General features: G+C 38.8%; 1 protein-coding gene across 3 annotated transcripts in view; it reads left to right on the top strand.

Annotated features, from left to right (window-relative positions):
- bcas3 (BCAS3 microtubule associated cell migration factor) overlaps window positions 1-19318 on the top strand; it is a 232095-nt gene that overhangs the window by 85699 nt on the left and 127078 nt on the right. For all 3 annotated transcript variants that reach the window (XM_016556989.1, XM_016556988.1, XM_016556990.1), the window contains exons 20-22: window positions 1995-2095; window positions 3683-3879; window positions 4939-5036. In XM_016556989.1, coding sequence (XP_016412475.1) covers window positions 1995-2095; window positions 3683-3879; window positions 4939-5036 — 396 coding nt within the window. The remainder of the gene's footprint in view (window positions 1-1994; window positions 2096-3682; window positions 3880-4938; window positions 5037-19318) is intronic.

The raw sequence follows: 19318 nt of genomic DNA, 5'->3' as shown, positions 1-19318 counted from the left end.
ACCAGAGTTGCCCATATACCACACCATGTTACAACACAGTAGGGCTATTGCAGACAGAAACAATACTGTACTACATCGATGTTTCCTGTCGGCTCAATTTTTGAGTGGACTTTGCTGTTCCGATGAGCATGAAACGGTATACGAGTGGAGCGACTGAGCGGAGCGCACATGCGTAGAGCGGGATAATACGCAAAGCGTCACACCACGTGAAAGTGAAACCTGAGCGGTGAACTCATTTTCGGCAGCCGAAATTTCGGTGCATCTCTAATTATTGGCGACATCAGAAATGGATATTATATAATAGATGCTTTTTTGAACATTTTAGCAATTTAAAAATATTAAAAAAGGATTTTTTTACATGGCACCCCTGCTTTCCACAGACGGCACCCCAGTTGGGAAACACTGGACTAACCAATAAAAAATGCATTTAAATAAATAAACAGTTTAATTTTTATGTAAATATTTAGATGTTTACATTTTTATTCACAAATTTACTAATATATAAATATGACTATCAAAATATATAAATATGTATACGTTACTATAAAAATATGTAAATAAATACAATTTTAAATATACAGATTTGATTGGTTTCAGAAGAAATAATAAAATTAAAATGGATGAATTCATTAATTAATTGACTTTATTTATTTATATTTATTTATTTCGGGGTAATATGGGGGAAAATAACAGCAGTACCACAATTCTTCACACACCCTTGTTGATCATTTTTATGTACCTTAAAAGTGGCCGTAGACGTCATGCATTGAAGTAAAAATAATTATCTGACATGAAACCCAGTCTTGCTTTTGTTTCCAGGTGTCAATGCGTACACTGTTATGTACCTGAACAAACATTATTTAACTGAAAGCTCGTTTGTACATGGTTTGTGTGTTGGTGGCCAAGGCAAATTTGTAACCAGGCTGTGACTGTGATACTGCGGGTTTATGTGGTCAGGGCCTGTTTCCTGTCCTTATACTGTTGCTCACACTCTAACTCCCAACAGATAAACTGCTCTTAACAGTCCAGGAGCCCTCGACCTCTTAAGCCCGGCCATTATGAACCCACTGTAACCTGATCTACAGAGCCAGCTACTGTTCTTATGCTTCAATTATTTATTAGTCAACACTTATTGTCCCCCTGGGCTTTGGAAGGAGGGGAGGAGGAAGGCCAGAGCTTGATTGTGTTTAAGAGGTAACATGGTCTGGCTCTGTTCTGACCCATCAGAGGTCGGTAAGTCACTCTACGATTTATGTCCGCATAATGCAGCTTGCTGGGATAGCGGAGGCCGTGCTCTGGCAGCAGCTAGTGTTACTGTGATTGAGTGGGATGGATAGCGAGCAGATTTCCCCTTCGAGTGGAGGTGTCGGTGTATCTGTTACTCACACAGTAGTGACTGCTCCATGAACCTGGCAGGAACACCTCATCAAGTGTGTCTGAACACCTGGTGTGTGAGCACTTATGTCTGCGAGACAGATAGAGAGAAGAAGAGGCAACGAGAGCGACGGGCTCCTTGTGTCCTCCAGATGAGGGCTTGACATCTTTATTATTCACTGCTGTATTATGTACATTGGTAACAAAGGCATGTGTTTGCCTGGAGGTGGGAAGGGAAACCACTGATTGTGCACATTAGTCTGAATACTTGGCGCCTGCTTAGCGAAGCCTCCAAGTGCTCCATCTGTCACTGCCCGTGCTGTCTTTGCTGCTGACAGCTCTGCACTCTTTCATCTGTTCTGCTGTTGCTCACATACCAAAACATACTGTGAACATTTTTGCTGGCTTTCCATAGCCCAAAAATGTTAATTACTTAAGTGGGGTGTTTTATTGATGCTTTTATGAAAAGTGATGTACCCTGCACTTCTTACAGAGTCATCATAATTTGCTGTTTACTCTTTATTGTTAGCAAGGTGACATTTATTTATTTATTTTTAGTACATAACTAATCTGAAATATATATTTTGGTACATAACTAATTATTTTCTGTCTCTTTGCAGTGGCTCCTCCTGGCAGCCCTGGCCCCATTACCCGACATGAGTCTTATGACAGTTTGGCATCCGATCACAGTGGCCAGGAGGACGAAGAATGGCTCTCACAGGTGAGTGTTAATGCATCAGTTAATGCAATTGTTGCTGGTATAAGTCATAAATAATTGCTTACCCCATTGTCAGCTGTGTTCACCCATCATGGATCTGGTCACATTTTTATCCTTTTTTTCCCAACTTTTGTCATCCAAAATATTATGCATGATTGCCTGATTTTACTTCCCCATCACATCCCGCCTGCCTAATGACACCATTAACACTTGCAGCGACAGCTATTGGCTAAACACAGCCTAAACCCTGTTGATGGCTCTATTTATCTGCTTTATATGTGATTGCAATTAGTTTGCTTGTCTGTTACGTGGCAACATAGCATAAAAAACACAGTTCTCTTTGAGTGCTGTGGCAGCAGGCTGTGTGTAATAAGCGCTGTCAGTGTGAGGCGGCCGCAATATGGCGGGCTCAAGGCGAAGTGCGGAGGGGGGCAACATCTGGCCATGGCCCCCACGAAAGCAGAAAAAAGACAGCGCCGCATCTGTTTCTCTCAGGGCTGTGCGGCACCGTTGGTGTTACCTACAGAGAAAAAAACACACACATACCGCTGGCCTCATCTACACAGATGTGACAGGAAGAGGACAGAAGAGTTGACCCCACACCATGCTCTTTCAGAAAAGATGGAGAAATTAAGAGGAGAGAGGGATGCTGGTCTTCTCCACTTCTCCCTCTCTCTTGCTTCATGATGTTAGTGTCTTTCTGTGCCATGTTAATGCGGTCCACTGGGGAGGAAGAGTGGCGTCTGTCTAACCCCCCTTCCCTTCCCCAGATTTGATACTGCTGGTCAAAAACAGACACTTGTCCACACGGTGTGTGTGTGTGTGTTTCTTTGTGCATATTTGAGCTGTTGGTGTCACAACAACCCCAGTTTAAGAGTCCTTATTATTATGTAAACAAAAACTTTTATTTTGGATGATTAATTCGCAATTAATCATTTGACAGCACTATATGATATTAATTATGTGTTTCAGCTATTATAAAGTGTTTTTCAGTTAAGTTTCATGTATTAGATTTCGAAGATGTGCTAAGTGATAAGACAACAAAATGGAACATCACAAATTTATTTTTTTTATCACTTAATAATTTTAATAGTCATACGAAATTTAGGAATGCAGATAAAATGTAATATTTTAAGAAAAATTATTATTATTATTATTATTATTATTATTTTCTTTAAATGCTATATATACTGTACCTGTACATGGACCCCCAGTAATAATATAAAATAGTTAATAATTTTAATAATTAAAAATGTGAAATAGATATAATATGAATATATACTTTAGGAACATTTATTATTATTATTATTATTATTATTTATTTTAAAAAAAATCATATATGTCTACCAGTTGAAAACATTTGTTCTAATAAGAAATGTTTCGCATTGCGAATTGTGATTGTTATAACTGTTGATGTTGTGCGAGTGGAGAAAAATAATAATAAATTTAAAAAAAAATCCTGATGCATAGAATAAAGTCCTCTTTGATACTCCTGACTATTGTGCACTCAAAAATATATCACTTTGCTGAAGTTAAATTTGTTGCAAAAGCTGTTTAAGTGCTCATCTCTATTGGCGTTATACTTTACAGGTGGAGATTGTGACCCACACAGGCCCTCACAGGAGACTCTGGATGGGCCCTCAGTTTCAGTTCAAGACCATCCATCCGTCCGGTCAGACCACTGTTATCTCCTCCAGCTCCTCTGTACTGCAGTCACAGGGGCCCAGCGACACCCAGCAGCCTCTCCTTGATTTCGACACAGACGACCTGGACCTGCACAGCCTCAGGTGCCGACACTAAACACACACATTCACACAAAATGCTGCTCACATTACCAGCTGCCATCATCAACACCCAATTCACAATGTGACAGCATAGACTCATGTTACTAACCACAGAAATTCACTAAATACACATATTGACCAACTGTAGCCAGCACTTGCACTGCACGAACACTGCTATCTCTCTATCTATCATTCGTTTCATCATTTGTTTATCTGTCAATTTATCGGTCATCTGTCATTCTGTCAGTCTGTCTGTTGTTTTATCATTCTGGATGTCTCCCTGTCTGTCTCTGTTGTCTCTGTTCTATCATTTTATCTTTCTATAATTTCAAAATTTGGTGGCGTTTTTACAGCAAATATTGAGAAATGTTTAATTAATATTTAAATTCTGTATTAATCAGCATACCATGTCATTAAACGAGATTTATAGACCCTCTAAATTCACACTTCACATCGCTAACTGTCGTCACGCATGCTATTGTAGCTAATGCTAGTGTAATGTTCATTCATCTTCATTTGATCCTCTAACTCTAGCACTCTATATTCTAATTCTATTTCATATCTATTTGTTTTCTTTTTCTTTTTTTCTTTAAAAAACACTTGACCCTCTAACACTTGCAGTCTCTATTCTATTTCTATTCTAACTACTTGTTTTCTTAAAAAAAGCCTATAACACTAGCATTGCCTATTCTTTTTATATTCTATATACTTGTTTTCTTTTTATTTGTTATAAAAAATGACCCTCTAACTCTAGCATTCTATATGCTTTTTCTATTCTTTTGACTTGTTTTATTTTTATTTAAAAAAAGACCCACTAACACTAGCATTTCCTATTCATTTTCTATTTTATCTTCTTGTTTTTTTTTTATTTATTATAATAAAAACCCTTGCTACATGTACTGCGTTAGGCTAACTGAGACTTGTCACAGCTCTTTTGTTGGTTTTGATTGCTGCTGTTATCCTCATTTGTACAGAAAGTCGCTTTGGATAAAAGTGAATGTAAATGTAATGTGTAGGGGTCTAATTCACAATTTTTGGATATCTCTTGTCCTTGTGTTGCAGGATCCAGCCAGTGCGTTCAGAACCCGTTAGCATGCCTGGTTCCTCTCGCCTGGTGGCCGACCGTAGTGGCCAGTCGACAGTCATAGATACCGGCTCAGGTAAGACCGCTGGCTGCCCTTATGGTTTTTCCCACAGGATTACAAACAACAGTTACCAGTATGACGAATCTGCAAGAATCCTCTCTAGCTTGACTCAACTTTCTTTGCTGAGCATGTGGACACTTTAAACTTCATGGTATGTTACACAGAAACCGTTACAACCCGGCTGAAAAACTATCAGCAGTCTACATTTGGTAAATAGGCTTATTGTGACCTTTGCGTTAGATTAGATGGATGTTGTTTAAAGGGATTTTGATTCCCCTTTTTTTCCATTCCTCCAGTTGTCATGTTAAGATAATCCAATCAACAAAAGCTTGTACTTTTAAAAGATTTCTCTCCATTTTGAGCCTCCATATATGTAGTTATACAGTCTAAACAAAACAAGAGAGAAAATCAATTTCAGGGAATCAAAGTACACTGCTCTTTTTCAGTCGCAAAGTGATATTTTGCGGTGTATACTCACACATACATGTGTACGGCACAGTCTTTCATGTTTCATTGAAATCAAAGCACCGCATTTGCAACGCTCTGAAATGTGGTTTGTCAGTAGAAGGTAGGCCGTGTTGACTGTTGTGATGTTTAGTGCTTGGCCTGTAGACACACATTAGCTGCATGGCACTGTCAGGAGTTTTCATCTTTGAGATTGCACTGACACTCTGCGGTGTCTTCAGACATACCTGCTGTTCCTTTGCATCTAGTGACTTCCTGTCAAGAAAACTGTCTTGCCATCATCTCACGTCGCCCCTCCTTTAAACCCTCACCTCTAAAAGAAAGAAAGTAACCATCTTTATCACACAGCTCCCCTCCCTCTTTTTCTCTCTTCTCCGGCCCGTCTGGAAGAGAGCTGCCGGAGTCGTCTTTATGGGCCGATGCTTATCAGTCTGTGTGTGATTGCTCAGCTCTCAGGGCTTCAAGCAGTGTGGCGCCTCCTCTTATCAGTGCTCATCGCTTTGTCTTTGTGCCTTCAAAAGACCGCACAGCAGACGCATCTCCTCTACCGCGATGTCTCTCTCTAGTCCCGGCTGTCTTGGAGGATCTGATGCTGTCCTGTAGGACAGTGTCTCTGTCTTGTTTTCTGTTTAGGCCCGGTTTAGACGGTCTCGCCCATTTGCCCAGTTTTATGTCTGCTTGCATTGACGTGCATTCTGTTCCAATACCTAGTGAGCCTAAGTAGACACTAAGTAGGCATTTTTAAGGCAACTTAATTGCCCTAAAGCCAGCATTTATGTATATGGTTATTTCAGATGCCCAAGACATCTGCATTTTTTTCCTCCAGAGATTAACGTGTTGACTAAAATGTAGAATAAAATAAAATAATTAATAAATAAAATATTTACGTTTTATTTTTATTTTTCATATTTATTTTTTTTGTTTTTATTTTGTGTGTGTATATATATATATATATATATATATATAATAAAATATTTAAAAGAAAGAAAGAAAGACAAAGAAAGAAATGTTTTTTTGCTCTTTTCTCCAGAACTTTGTTGTTTTGAAAAATTTGTAGAATAAAATAAATGCATTAATTAAAACTTAATTTATTTTATTATGATTCAAATAAATGATAAGTATCAACTTGCCTGGCCACATTCTAAGTCAGCATTATCCTTTGTGGAGAAGTCAATCGCAGAATGCATTATGACAGTCTTGACTGTGGGCAAATGTTGATTCGCATAAAAAGTTTTTATTCATTAGATACTGAAAGATGTGAATAAAAAAATATAGTAAATGCAATAATTAAATGATTTTGCCTAAAACTCTTGAATGTGCTATGTGTACAGTATTTGTGTGTGCTTAAAGCTTTATATGACCACATGTAGACAGCAAGGCAGCCCTCTAGGTTTTACAACAGATCTGTGGTCTTTACATTGTAGAGTAAGTGCTTCAGAAAGATCACATGAGGATATCAGAGCCTCTTGGCCATTATATATCAATGTTACTGTGCTGTGTGTGTTTATGTGGTGTCCTTTGTGTTATATACCACCCCTAAGGGAGCTGGCTCCATGTGGCCATTTCTGCCGGATGTGTGTGCTGACACTAAACCCATCATAAGCAGCGCCCGTCTGCTTGACACAGCGTATCAGGAGAAAGAAAGAATCACACAGCCACTGTCTCAGCTTCCCAAAATCAATCGGACATGCAGCCAGCATTATCGATACTCCTATCTGGTCCCCGGAGCGTCACCCTGGCCCTGCTAGACTACACAGCGCATTGTGCGAGAGAAGACAGGAGGCGCTTTATCTATTTGAAGCATAAAGCGAGCAAGAACACAAGTCTCTTTTGATTGTATTTTGTTATGACTCAGTAGCAGAAACACCCCGTAATTTGTTCGGCGAGAGCACTTTTCCTTCCTGGCCCGGTTGTTATGTGTGTGGCGTGGCGGGGTGGCAGGGGCCTGTCGGAGATCAGGAGATGAGCGGGCGACAGTGCACGAAAGATGCTGGCGTGTTGTGAGTTTGCTATCACGTTCTGGAAGAAGCTTGACTGATAGCTGCAAGTGTGTCTTGCTTTCTGTTGGGGGGGCGATGACGCATGTTTTTGTTTGTGCTCATCTGTTTGAGTCTATATTGTTGTTATGGTGGGGTATGGATTTAAAGTACCAAATATGAGTACAAGTAACTGAAGCTATACTCACTGGTTGGTCAGTAACTTTATTAGGAATTGCGATGTAACAACACGGTTTTAATTGAAAACGATATAAAAACTGTCTACTGAAGAAAACATCCGTCGAGAGATTTCCTCAGTCTAGAATTTACCATTATGCATGTATTTTAGATGCCTAAAAGGGTCCTTTTTTTTCTCCTCCAGAACACAAAATGAATTAAAATACAGTAAAATAAAATGAAAAAAACAAAAAACTATAAAATAATTTAAATAAAAAAAAAAAGAAAAGAATTAATACCAAAAAAGAGAAAAATTGATGTATAAGTAAACGTTTTATCTCAGATGCCCAAAGAGCCTCCCCCCCCCCGAACACAGAAGAAAATTATAGAGTAGAAAATAAATAAAATAATTAAATCAAGTGTATTAATATTAAATAATCAAAAATAAAATATAAAGAAAGAAATAAAAAAACATAATAAAATATTTTTTCTCAGATGCCTTTTTTCATAAAACACAGAAGAAAATAATAGAAAATTCAATATAATATTAAAATGATTAAATCAAGTTTATGAAAAAAATATATTTTTAAAAGTATAGAGTATAATATTGCTATTTAAATATGACAGGCTCGTAACTCCTAAGACATGGGAAATACAGTTGCAAATGGACTTTGCTTTTTCATTTGAAATTTGGCAGTCACTGTGCGTTCGCGAAAGCGAAAATGCAAACGGTAATGCAGGATTTGCAATTGCATTTGGATTATGTCACAATTTATGCGTCCACATATGGAAAACGCAATTGAAAATACAATTTGCTATTCTATTTGAAAATTGTCCGGAATATCGTTCCATAGTTTATATGTGTGTGCTTTTTTTTTCTTTTCTTTTTTTTTTCCACAACTCAACAAATATGTAAAATATTTCCCACATGTTTCCACCTAAACAAACATAGCAGTAACTAAATGCATTTGGAGTTCACATTTCTGTGGTGTCAGGGTGCGATTGAAACATGTGGCATGTGATTTTAGTCACAAAAATTGAAGGAGGAAATGTTTAATCATAATTTTTTTTTTCATTTATTATTTCATTGTATTCAGTGGTATAGTTAGTACCAAATATTTACTTGAATCTACATTTGTTGCCTACATTAGTGCAGTCATGGTGGTGGTCAGTGCTGATTGCCGTTATCACATTGCGACTGTAAAATTCCTCTCACCGATACTTATCACCGGCAGAGTGTGTGCCATGTGTTTTATCTACTGCCCTCACACAGCCCTCATCTCAGGTGCAGAGAGTGTGTGTGTGTGCGTGTGTGTGAATGGTAAGACAAAGCCATCTCTGTGTTTTAGTGTGGTATAGTGCGCTCCTCTGTGCTGGTTATGCCTTCAGGCCAGTGGGACAGGCCTGATCGCTCCCCTGGTTTCCTCTCCTAGCATGGCTGAGCGCTCAGAGACCGGGCACCTGGACTCTACCTGCGTCCAGCAGTAATGGATCCTCACCCGTGGTCTGTAATTACCTGGATGGGCATAAAGGTGGCTTGTTGTCAGAGATACTGCGCACATTCAAGACAGAAGGATCCTGACGCGCTCGAGGAGGAGCCCGTGCCACATGATCTCCCCGAACAATGAGAGGTGTTTTTGAGCCGCCTATAGATCGGGGAGCCGTTCCCGTGACCCAGCGCTCTCCCTGCCGCCCTAGCCTGTCTCTTTCAATAGCGACTCGCCACCTGCCCCAGGCCCCCTCTCTGCCACACTCACTGACCCCATTCTTCTGCTCCTGACCTGGAAGTCCCCTCCACAATACAGAAGCTGCCGCGGACGCCTGGCCAGATTGGCTGATCTGACTGTGAAAGATGCCATTCTTATCATCAACCTACTGTCTGAGAATCAGAAGCCCAACGGCCTTATCTCACACTGCCATCTCTTTCCCTCTTGTTTCTTTTTTTTTTCTGTGTAAATTGCAATTTTTTCGTTTCAAGCTTTGTTGGCTTGACTGTGTTATATATGATACTGCCACAGCATCAGTAAAAAACAACAGCAAAACAAGTGGCCAAAAGCAAAGTGCCAGTATAATTTTTATTTTATTTTATTTGTGTATTTTGTTGTATATAGAATAAGTGTTATTTATGAAATACAATTACGTAAGAAAATTATTATAGATTTTTTTATTAATAAAATAAAATTTAAAATAAAATGCAATATACCATAAAATAACAATCGGATTTCACAGCAAATATTATTAACAAGATAAAATATCATGCTCTAGCAATATCAAAAAAATATATATATTTGTATAATTGTGCAAATAATAATCAACAAAAATGTAAATATATTGCTTTGAGTTTATTATTTGGAATTTGTGCTGTATTATTTATTCAAAACAAAAGCCTTAAGAGTGTGACATTAAATCCAGTTATTAATATGGCCATCTACTTCACTTTCCTACTAACCATGCAGCCAAGAAGGAAGGAGAAAGTCTCTGTCGCTCTCTTTTTAACTCTTTTTCCTTAAGATGAAGGTAAATCATTCAGCACTTTTTGGTGTCTGTGCAGCATTCTTGTCTTGCTGAAGTCCTTTTTTGGCTGTGAGGAGAGAACAAAATGATTTGAGCACATGGTGGATTATTTTAGTGGACAGTAAAATAAAACCGGTGAAGAGGGCAGTCTGAAAATACACTTTGCTATTTTTTGTATTCTAGGTTTTTATGTGTCTGTGCATAATAGAGTTGTTTAGCAGTAGTGTGTTAATATGATGGGTCAGTTAACAGCCAACCAGAACATAGCAACTTCATAGCAACATGATAAAGTACACTCAGAGCACCTCTGTACAGTATGTGTGAACCGAGGGCAGCATTGTGTGTGTGTGTGAGAGAGAGAGAGTGTGTGTTTGTAGTGCCAGGGGCGAGAGCAGCTGCTCTTTAATAAATCCAGTTATTAATATGGCCATCTACTTCACTTTCCTACTAACCATGCAGCCAAGAAGGAAGGAGAAAGTCTCTGTCGCTCTCTTTTTAACTCTTTTTCCTTAAGATGAAGGTAAATCATTCAGCACTTTTTGGTGTCTGTGCAGCATTCTTGTCTTGCTGAAGTCCTTTTTTGGCTGTGAGGAGAGAACAAAATGATTTGAGCACATGGTGGATTATTTTAGTGGACAGTAAAATAAAACCGGTGAAGAGGGCAGTCTGAAAATACACTTTGCTATTTTTTGTATTCTAGGTTTTTATGTGTCTGTGCATAATAGAGTTGTTTAGCAGTAGTGTGTTAATATGATGGGTCAGTTAACAGCCAACCAGAACATAGCAACTTCATAGCAACATGATAAAGTACACTCAGAGCACCTCTGTACAGTATGTGTGAACCGAGGGCAGCATTGTGTGTGTGTGTGAGAGAGAGAGAGTGTGTGTTTGTAGTGCCAGGGGCGAGAGCAGCTGCTCTTTAAAGCGACTGAATGGACAGCAATGTGTCAGGCATCTGCTGTGTACTCGCTCAAAGCTTTTACCTCTGCAGTGCTGCAAGCCACTCCAACACACTCGCACTATCAACATATGAACTCCCTCCTCATCGTCCATACAGTTCTAAACGATTTTGTTGTGAAGATGTGATTTAGGATCAGGTTTTTGGATGCTTTATGTTTGCTTGAACACTCAGTCCACGGCCATTGGAGGAGCCGGGTTGTCGTGGGTGGGCTTGTGAGAGTGTTTTGGGGCATAATTGAGCACATCTGGTTGAGTGGGGTTGGATGTTGGAGTGTGATGAGGTGACAGGAAGGACATGTGCAGGCGTTAAGATCCTTGCAGCCATGATGGCAAACAGCAGTGGGCAAGTTGTAGACCCTTCTCACCTTGACCTCAGTATCTAGTATGTGACTGCCTGTAGCTTCAAAGGATTTGGTCACAAATGACTAAGTGGACCATTTATTTTTCTAGATAAAATATATCTCGATTGATCTAAATGTAAATCTACATTTAACATCCCTAATCTGCTGAGAAATATCCAATAGTGGCTGATACTGATAAATAATAGCGATTTAAAAATAAAAATAAAACTCGTATATTGGCTGATAACTGATATTGTACAGAAATTCTATGCATTCTTAATTTAGAGATGCAACTTTTCTAAAAGGGTTTTACAGTGCAAATTGTCTAACGGCAAAGCACATCACTGTAAGAGTTTTCTTTTTAAATCGCTATTATTTATCAGTATCAGCCACTATTGGATGTTTATCAGCAGACTAGGGATGTTAAATGTAGATAACCTTTGCGGTCATATAGTGCTTATTTTAAGTTCATCTTTATAAACACTAATTTAGAAACACTTAAGTAATCTTTAGAAAATCTGTACACTATAAAGGTTGTTTTCACTATAAAGGTATGTTGTTTTAGTTTATTTAGTTTATATAGACAAATATATTCTATTCTAGAGTTTAAAAAACAATGAATATCCATTTTTTATATTGTACATTTATAGTGTTGCCTACATTCAGACAAGTGAAGTGAATGATTCACTTCACTTGTATTAATTAAAATTGGTTTTAGTTTTCAATGTGTTTTTTGTGTAGTATTATTATTTAGACTAAATTAATTTTATTTAATTTATAGTTCATTATTAAAGGTATGTTCACTATAAAAGTATGTTGTTTTAGTTTATTTAGTTTATATAGACAAATATATTTTATTCTATTCTATTCTAGAGTTTAAAAAAACAACGAATATCCAATTTTTGTTATTTTGTACATTTATAATTAGGCCTTCCATCAATTCACTTGTATTAATAAAAATTCATAAAAAGATTTTTTTTAGTATTTATGTAGTATTGTTATTTAGAAAAAAAAAAGTATTTAATTTATATTCATTAATTGGTTGTCATATCTTGACAATCATAATTTACCCCTCCAGAATTTTTATGTGTGCGCACCCCTACTTTGTCAGTCTTTGGCTGTTGTGTAGTGTCTCGATTCATTTGAGCATTCCACCACAAAAAGAACATTTTTTAAAAATACTGTAACAAAATGCAAAAATGTGTTTTATTCCCTATAACTGGCCCATAAGAAACATGTCTGATCAGGGTCAGGTGCACTCAAACCCAGGCAAATTATTCAGGGCTTCCTAAAGATTATGTTAGGATAGTTGTTCAGGCACCCAACTGACTAGTCAATTGAAAATCTAGTTTTGTACATCACTAGTAGATTGACACATACTCGTCTCATGCTGCTGAAATGCTTCCCATTCCTCTCTCAGCAGTTAGGACGCCTCAGCCTGTGAAGGTACATACTTGCTTCAGGCACAGTGTGTTCTGTCTTCATCTTCCCCACTGTGTATTTTTGTTGTTACATGTGTGCGTGTGCCCGCCTGCATTCTCCTGACAGCATGCACTCTCACTCCATAATGTATTGATCGGGCAGCTGCGATGGTATTTTTTACACCTCAGAGTCGGCGCCTGATGTACGCCACTTCATTGAGTCATTACGGCGAGCGGAGAGTGGCGCGCAGAAAGAGCTGTTAAAAATTAATAGAGGATGAAAAATGAGAAAGCATTCCATCAAACCCAGCCTCTTCCCCACCGCTCTCCGGCCGGGTGACAGCAAGTCTGTTGCATTTGTTTTGTGTCTTTTCGATTGTCGTGTGAGCGAGTGTGTGTCATAGTTAATGTTTGTTTTTATAGCGTGGTGCTGTTGAATACTTAGTTGGCAGACATTCAAAGTTGTTACTTTTCGGTAACTGCATAATTATGAAGTTTCACCTCTGTTGACCGCATTACAGTTCAATATTCGTTGTGTGTGTGTGTTTTAAATGAAGCAACCAAACAAATTTCCCAAACAAATTATTCTGATGAGTCAGTTCTTTCTAGTGAGTCAAAAGCATCCAGCGAGACCAGTGTAATCTGTTAATTGAACAAATGATTCTTATGAATTGGTTCTTTTTAGTGAATCAAAAACCATGCTGCATGACCAGTGTAATCTAAATGATTCCCAAACTAATAACTCTTATGAGTTGTTTTTTAGTGAGTCAGAAGATTACAGTGAGACCGATGTTATCTGATTCTCAAACAAATGATTCTTATAAGTTGGTTCTTTTTTGTGATTTTTTTTTTAGTTAATCATAAGCATCCAGCGAAACCAGTGTAGACTGATTCCCAAAACAAATTATTCTTATGAGTTTGAATGATTTTTATGAAAAACTTTTCAACATGACCACCAGTGAAGTCCAAATGATTCCTGAACTAATGACTCTTATGGACCAATTCTTTTTAGTGAATCAAAACCATACAGCATGCCCTGTGTAAAATGATCCCCAAACTCTTATGAGTTGCTTTTTTAGTGAGTCAGAAGATTACAGTGAGGCCGATGTAATCTGATTCTCAAAAAAAGGATTCTTATAAGTTAATCATAAGCATCCAGTGAAACCAGTGTAACCGATTCCCAAAACAAACAATTCTTATGAGTTCAAATGATTCCTATGAAAAACTATTCAGCATGACGTGTGTGTGGAATGAGCTGCTGTTGAAGGATGACTGAAGAGCTGTTGACAGATGTGAGAGGCGAGTTCCTCTTCTGGAGGTGAGGTAATGTGACATGGCCAGATTCTCCTGGACAGCCCCTCCTCTCTCCAGGTGTGGAGATGAGGTGCTGCGGGTCATTTCCTGTGCAGATGAGTTTCAGTGTGGGAAGATGATCTGAGCTCACCTGCCCACCACGGCCCACAGAGCCATCCTTTGTTTATTCATTTAGTGCTGCAGATTAACCCTGGCTGGCGGGCCTTCCTGGAAACGGTATCCAAGTGACTGCATAGAGGTGAGTAGCCTCTGCTTCTCTCTCTCCTCACCTGGAAATAAACGTCTGGTCATTTACGCCTGTGTGTTTCCAATCAGTCAGGAACGTCTGAAATGCCTGGGCCGGATTCCACCGTAGCTTCCTCTAAATGAAGCCGAAGAGAGATGTAGTGCTGAGCACTCATGTGCTCTCATTCAGTACAACTGCAAAACATCCCTAATTTTACTCAAAAATGAAAATCCTGTCATTATTTTCTCACCCTTATGTCGTTCTGAACTTGATTGAGAAGGATGAGAAATTGTAGGGGGGGTTGGTCTTTTTAGTGCAGTTATAATTGATAAACTCTGGACTTTTAAATGTCAAAAAGGATATAAAGGTGTCATTTAAGTGCACTATATTCCAAATCTTTTGAAGCCATGTAGCAGTTTTGTCTCAAATATTTTGCTTTTTTACAAAAACTTTTGTGAATCAAATTTTTTTATTAATGTAAAACATTTCAATTAATTATTTGATTCAGTTCACAAAACCTGTCTGAATGATTTGTCACAGATCGACTGGTCCACTTCATGAATTAAACTCAATGACTCAATGAATAATATAAGACTCAGAATAGAGTGACCAAGTGATAAAAACTAATTCCAAATTCATTGTAACTGCGCTGGAAAGAGCAACCAGGACATTATACAGAATTTCTCCTAGAAAAAATAATCCATGTGAGTTTGAAACAACATGAAGATGAGTATTTTTTTTTCATCTTGGACTGAGCTAATTCTTTAATTTATCTTTCTGTCCTTTTTCATTTTGCATTTTTTTTGTTTTCTCCATCTGTCCATTCTTTCTTGATCTCACTGAGCTGAGATGCACTGGCGTCATCATCAGAGAGAGCGAGCGAGCGAGGCAGAAGTGCACACCTCGCACATTTGATTCACAATCTGTTTTGGCAGGCCAGGCAAGCAGGAGTTACAAGTCCAGAGCATCGTAAAGGTCTTGACAGTTTTCTTAGAGTGAGCTTTATCTCTGTTCTTTTTGTTTTTCCTGTAATCTTAATTTAAGTAGATTTATGACATGCATGTATGTCAGTGTATGTTTGTGTAGCTACAGAAGGAAAGCGTGTGAGGTTTGCTGTCCAGTGCTGTGTACACTTCAGAAGACCCTGTGCCTCCCTCTCCCTCCCCTTGGGAATGTTATCAGTAGAACAGGAAGCACAAATTATCACATTCTTGGTGCACACGGCTTCAGAAGAATCCATTAATTTGACGACAAGAACACAGGACCAGATGTGAAAATCTCACTTGATTTGAACTTTGCCCAGATCTTATCACAGTAATTTATACCTCATTGTCTCAGTCCAGGGCTGGAAAGCATCATTTCCAGATCATTTGAATGGATTTCTCTCCCCACTCCCTCTCCCCCTTGTTTCAGAGGCCTAGAGAATGTGGGTTTGTGTGAAATTATGAAAAATGCTTTCATTAGTATTCCTCTGGCTCGCCGAAACAGACCCGCACATGGACCGCTCTCCCTTCCGTGCGCCCCCGTGCGTAAAGCCATTCGTACAGACTCCAAAACGCGTCCCTCCTTAGGCCAAAGGGCTCGCTGCCAGGTACACCCATTATTGCAAACCGTCTCTGCACACAGGGACGTGCTCGCCGGGATTCGACCGGGGGCTCTTCAGAGTGATTGACATCCGGTGCGGTCAAACAAATGTGCTTCCCTCGTTAGAGCCACCGCTGTGCCTGTATTGAACCCATTCGGTTACATTTAACTCTGCCAGCCGTAACACGGTCACATGGGAGCGGAAATGTATTCAGGAGCACCGAACACGCAAAGCAGTCTTTCCCAGAAACATGTGTTTTCAATGAACTCCTCAAACTGCTCGCATGTAAGCGGTGGTCAGGCGCACGGGATAATTTATTCTGCTCTGGATAGACTTGTCATATTAATTATAGCCCAGGCCAGAAAGCCTGGATGGCAGGTTGGAGTCACCTCGGTTATTTTTGGAAGCCTTGAGAAGGTACTGCACGCTTTCTTTTCGCCTGACTTAAAGAAATAGCTTCGCAGTCAACACTCGGCCTGGAATGCCACTCCTATCCAAACAAAGTCTCGGTTGAACCATTTCGGTCCTGACAAAGCTCTCAGGCTGCATTAATGCAGGCCTACACAATACTATAGTGGTCTCGAGTTGTTTCTTACAGGCTCTGGAGAGTCATCCTGGTTTGGAACGAGGTCAGAGATGCACCTTAATTGTCATCAGCAGGAGGAAGATAAGTCCTGAACCCATGGGCGGAAAGTGTCTCTCTTTACACTTCTGTGCTAAGCAGAACATAATTCAGTAAATTAAACACAACCCTGAGCCCCTGAGCCAATCAGAAAAAGGAAACATTGAGGGACCGTGAGCAAAAGATGCCAGAACTATTGTGAATCAAGTTACAAGTATGTGTAAATGATTTGGTTTCCATTTGTACCGGCAAAACGTCGACTCCAATGCGCCATACTGCCCACACTGTTCTCGGTTTTAGCTCGGTTTGTTCTTGTGCATCACAGACAGAGTTTGAGCGGTCTAGGCTTACTTGTACTGACCCCGAGAAATATTTCCATCGAGGCTTTGTTGTGAATTCTAATAAACACAATGATTTGAATTAACCGGCAAACGTTTTGAGTCATTTTGTTAAATTAGCTCCACATGTTCCTCTCGTTTTTCCCCTTCCACTCCCATTCCGTTCATGGAATCACCCATGTTAGCACCAAAAACACTTGTTTTTCTCTTCGCCTACCACTGTAGGGATGAGTGTACAATACCCAGGAGAGAGATACTTTCTTCGTGTAATTTTTGGAGGCTGAACAATGTGTAAAAGAAAGTCAGGGAATATGTCTCAAAGCATTTTTTTAGTCAAGGAGTTGGAGACGTTGACGTCCAACCTCTGACTTCGCTCAGGCAGCTGGGGCAGGAAAATCAGGATACAATTTGGCACTTAAGGAGACTAAACGATTTCCTCCTCCCTGATAATTTCTACTGGGAAATGTGTCCGTGCACTGAAAATTACATCCGGGAAAATGTTTATGTAGGTTTTTTTTTGGTTTTTTTTTTTTTGCCTCTTTTGAATGAATGAATATTCCTCTAACCTTTTACGCTCAACACAATGTAGCCCTCTCTTTCCTCTCATTAACCTCCTTTCTTAGCATTTTTACACAACCGTGTCACCGCTTTCTTGGCAAATGCCTGTTTTCAGGAGGTTGGCAGTACTCCTGAGGAAAACTGCTAAAGTATGGCCTTTAAAGAGCACTACTTACTCAACCTCCCCCTGATCTGAGTGCTGAGACCCATCATGCCGAGCTGTGTCACCCAAACCCCTCTGTAGATGTAAACAGTGCACCACTTAATTCTTTTATTTTGGCGTCTTGCACCCAATTGGACCCACTTTTAACCCCTCTGGCATTTTAATGTGGTCTGCTGGGAAACCTGAGACCCTTGCTTAGTGAAATGAAGGTATTTGATGTTGCATGTTGTCCTCCCACCAGTTAGACATTAAACGTGATGACTTTTTTTCTCCCTTACCGCCTCATATTATGTCTGTTCCACCTAGAGCGCCAACAAGCCTCTTTCTCACATTGTTTTTCTTTCCGTTTCCTTGCTTTTTTCCCTCTCCATTCACAATAAAACTGCAGTTGTACACATCTACCACAACCCGCTGTCTGGAAACAAAGAATTTAAGGTTGAACCATGGGTTGTTAAAAGCCTTTAACAGGGCTGACAGGAAAAATGCTGATAAACTTAAGTCTTGTGTGAAAGATTCCTCTCATGTACCTCAGACTGATGTTTCCAGTTCTGTCTGTTCTCTCTAAACAAGGCTGCCATTAGGTAATGTGATGTGTGTTCTGGGTTAAGCGGTTGGAGATGCTGGTGCATAGTTTCTCAGATTTCTGATTAATTTGCTATAAATAAGCCCAGGGGAGCCAGAGGTGTTGGGTCACTTACTGTAATAGCTGAGGAACTGAGAGGGGAGGAAATAGAGGGATGCTTGAAGAATGACTCCACTTTTGTTTGATTTGTTTTCTTTAAACAGCTCATGCACACAACACATTTTCACAAACACCAATTTAAAAGAATGCCAAAAAAAAATAAAAAATCTCATAGGCTTATACTGAACCCAAATACCTTATAGACATACAGTAGGGCAGGTGCTCTTTTGATTTGGACCACTGGGAAGTGATTCAAGCAAGTGATTGAATTTAATTGTATTCCATTTTTCCATGTCTTTTGGGATTAATCAGAATGACAAGCTTACGAGTCAATTTATTTGATTTATTTTGATTTGAGATTTGATTGATCCAGTTCAGTCAGTTGGTGTGATTCAGTTGATTTGTTTCAATTTAGTTGATTCTAATTCATTTGGGTAAATTTAAGTTATAATGTGGATTTTTACTTACATTTGAACAAAATTTTATTTTATTTGATTCATTTGATCCTGTTTGATTTGATTACAATATATTTGGATAAGTTTCAGTTATAATGCGCATTTTGCTTACATATGAAAATTAAGTCTGTAAATTGTAAATGGAAGTTTTAACTTATGAAAATATACAACAGTGGCCAAACTTTGCAGTTCAGTTTATTTTTATATTTAACATATATAATAATCAACACAACCAATGATTGCTGTGTATACCAGTTGAAGTAAACTATACATTTCTTGTCTAAAAATATTATAACAAAAAATTACAAAAAAATAATAAACTCATGAGTACTTCGGTTATAAACTAGAAAAGCTCTTAATGAGTCCATCAGTATGTATACATAGAAATCAGAACATTCCATGTACAAGCATCTAATTTCTTTTGAACATCTTTCCCTCTGTTTACTCTTTACAAATGCAAGGAATTCCATTTCTGCTGGGTGAAGCATGACTATGTGTAT

This window comes from Sinocyclocheilus rhinocerous, unplaced genomic scaffold, assembly GCF_001515625.1.
Source record: "Sinocyclocheilus rhinocerous isolate Xijiao unplaced genomic scaffold, SAMN03320098_v1.1 scaffold166, whole genome shotgun sequence".
In the NCBI taxonomy this organism is placed as follows: domain Eukaryota; kingdom Metazoa; phylum Chordata; class Actinopteri; order Cypriniformes; family Cyprinidae; genus Sinocyclocheilus; species Sinocyclocheilus rhinocerous.
The sequence above is the reverse complement of the archived record's forward strand: the minus strand, read 5'-3'. Positions and strand labels throughout refer to the sequence as shown.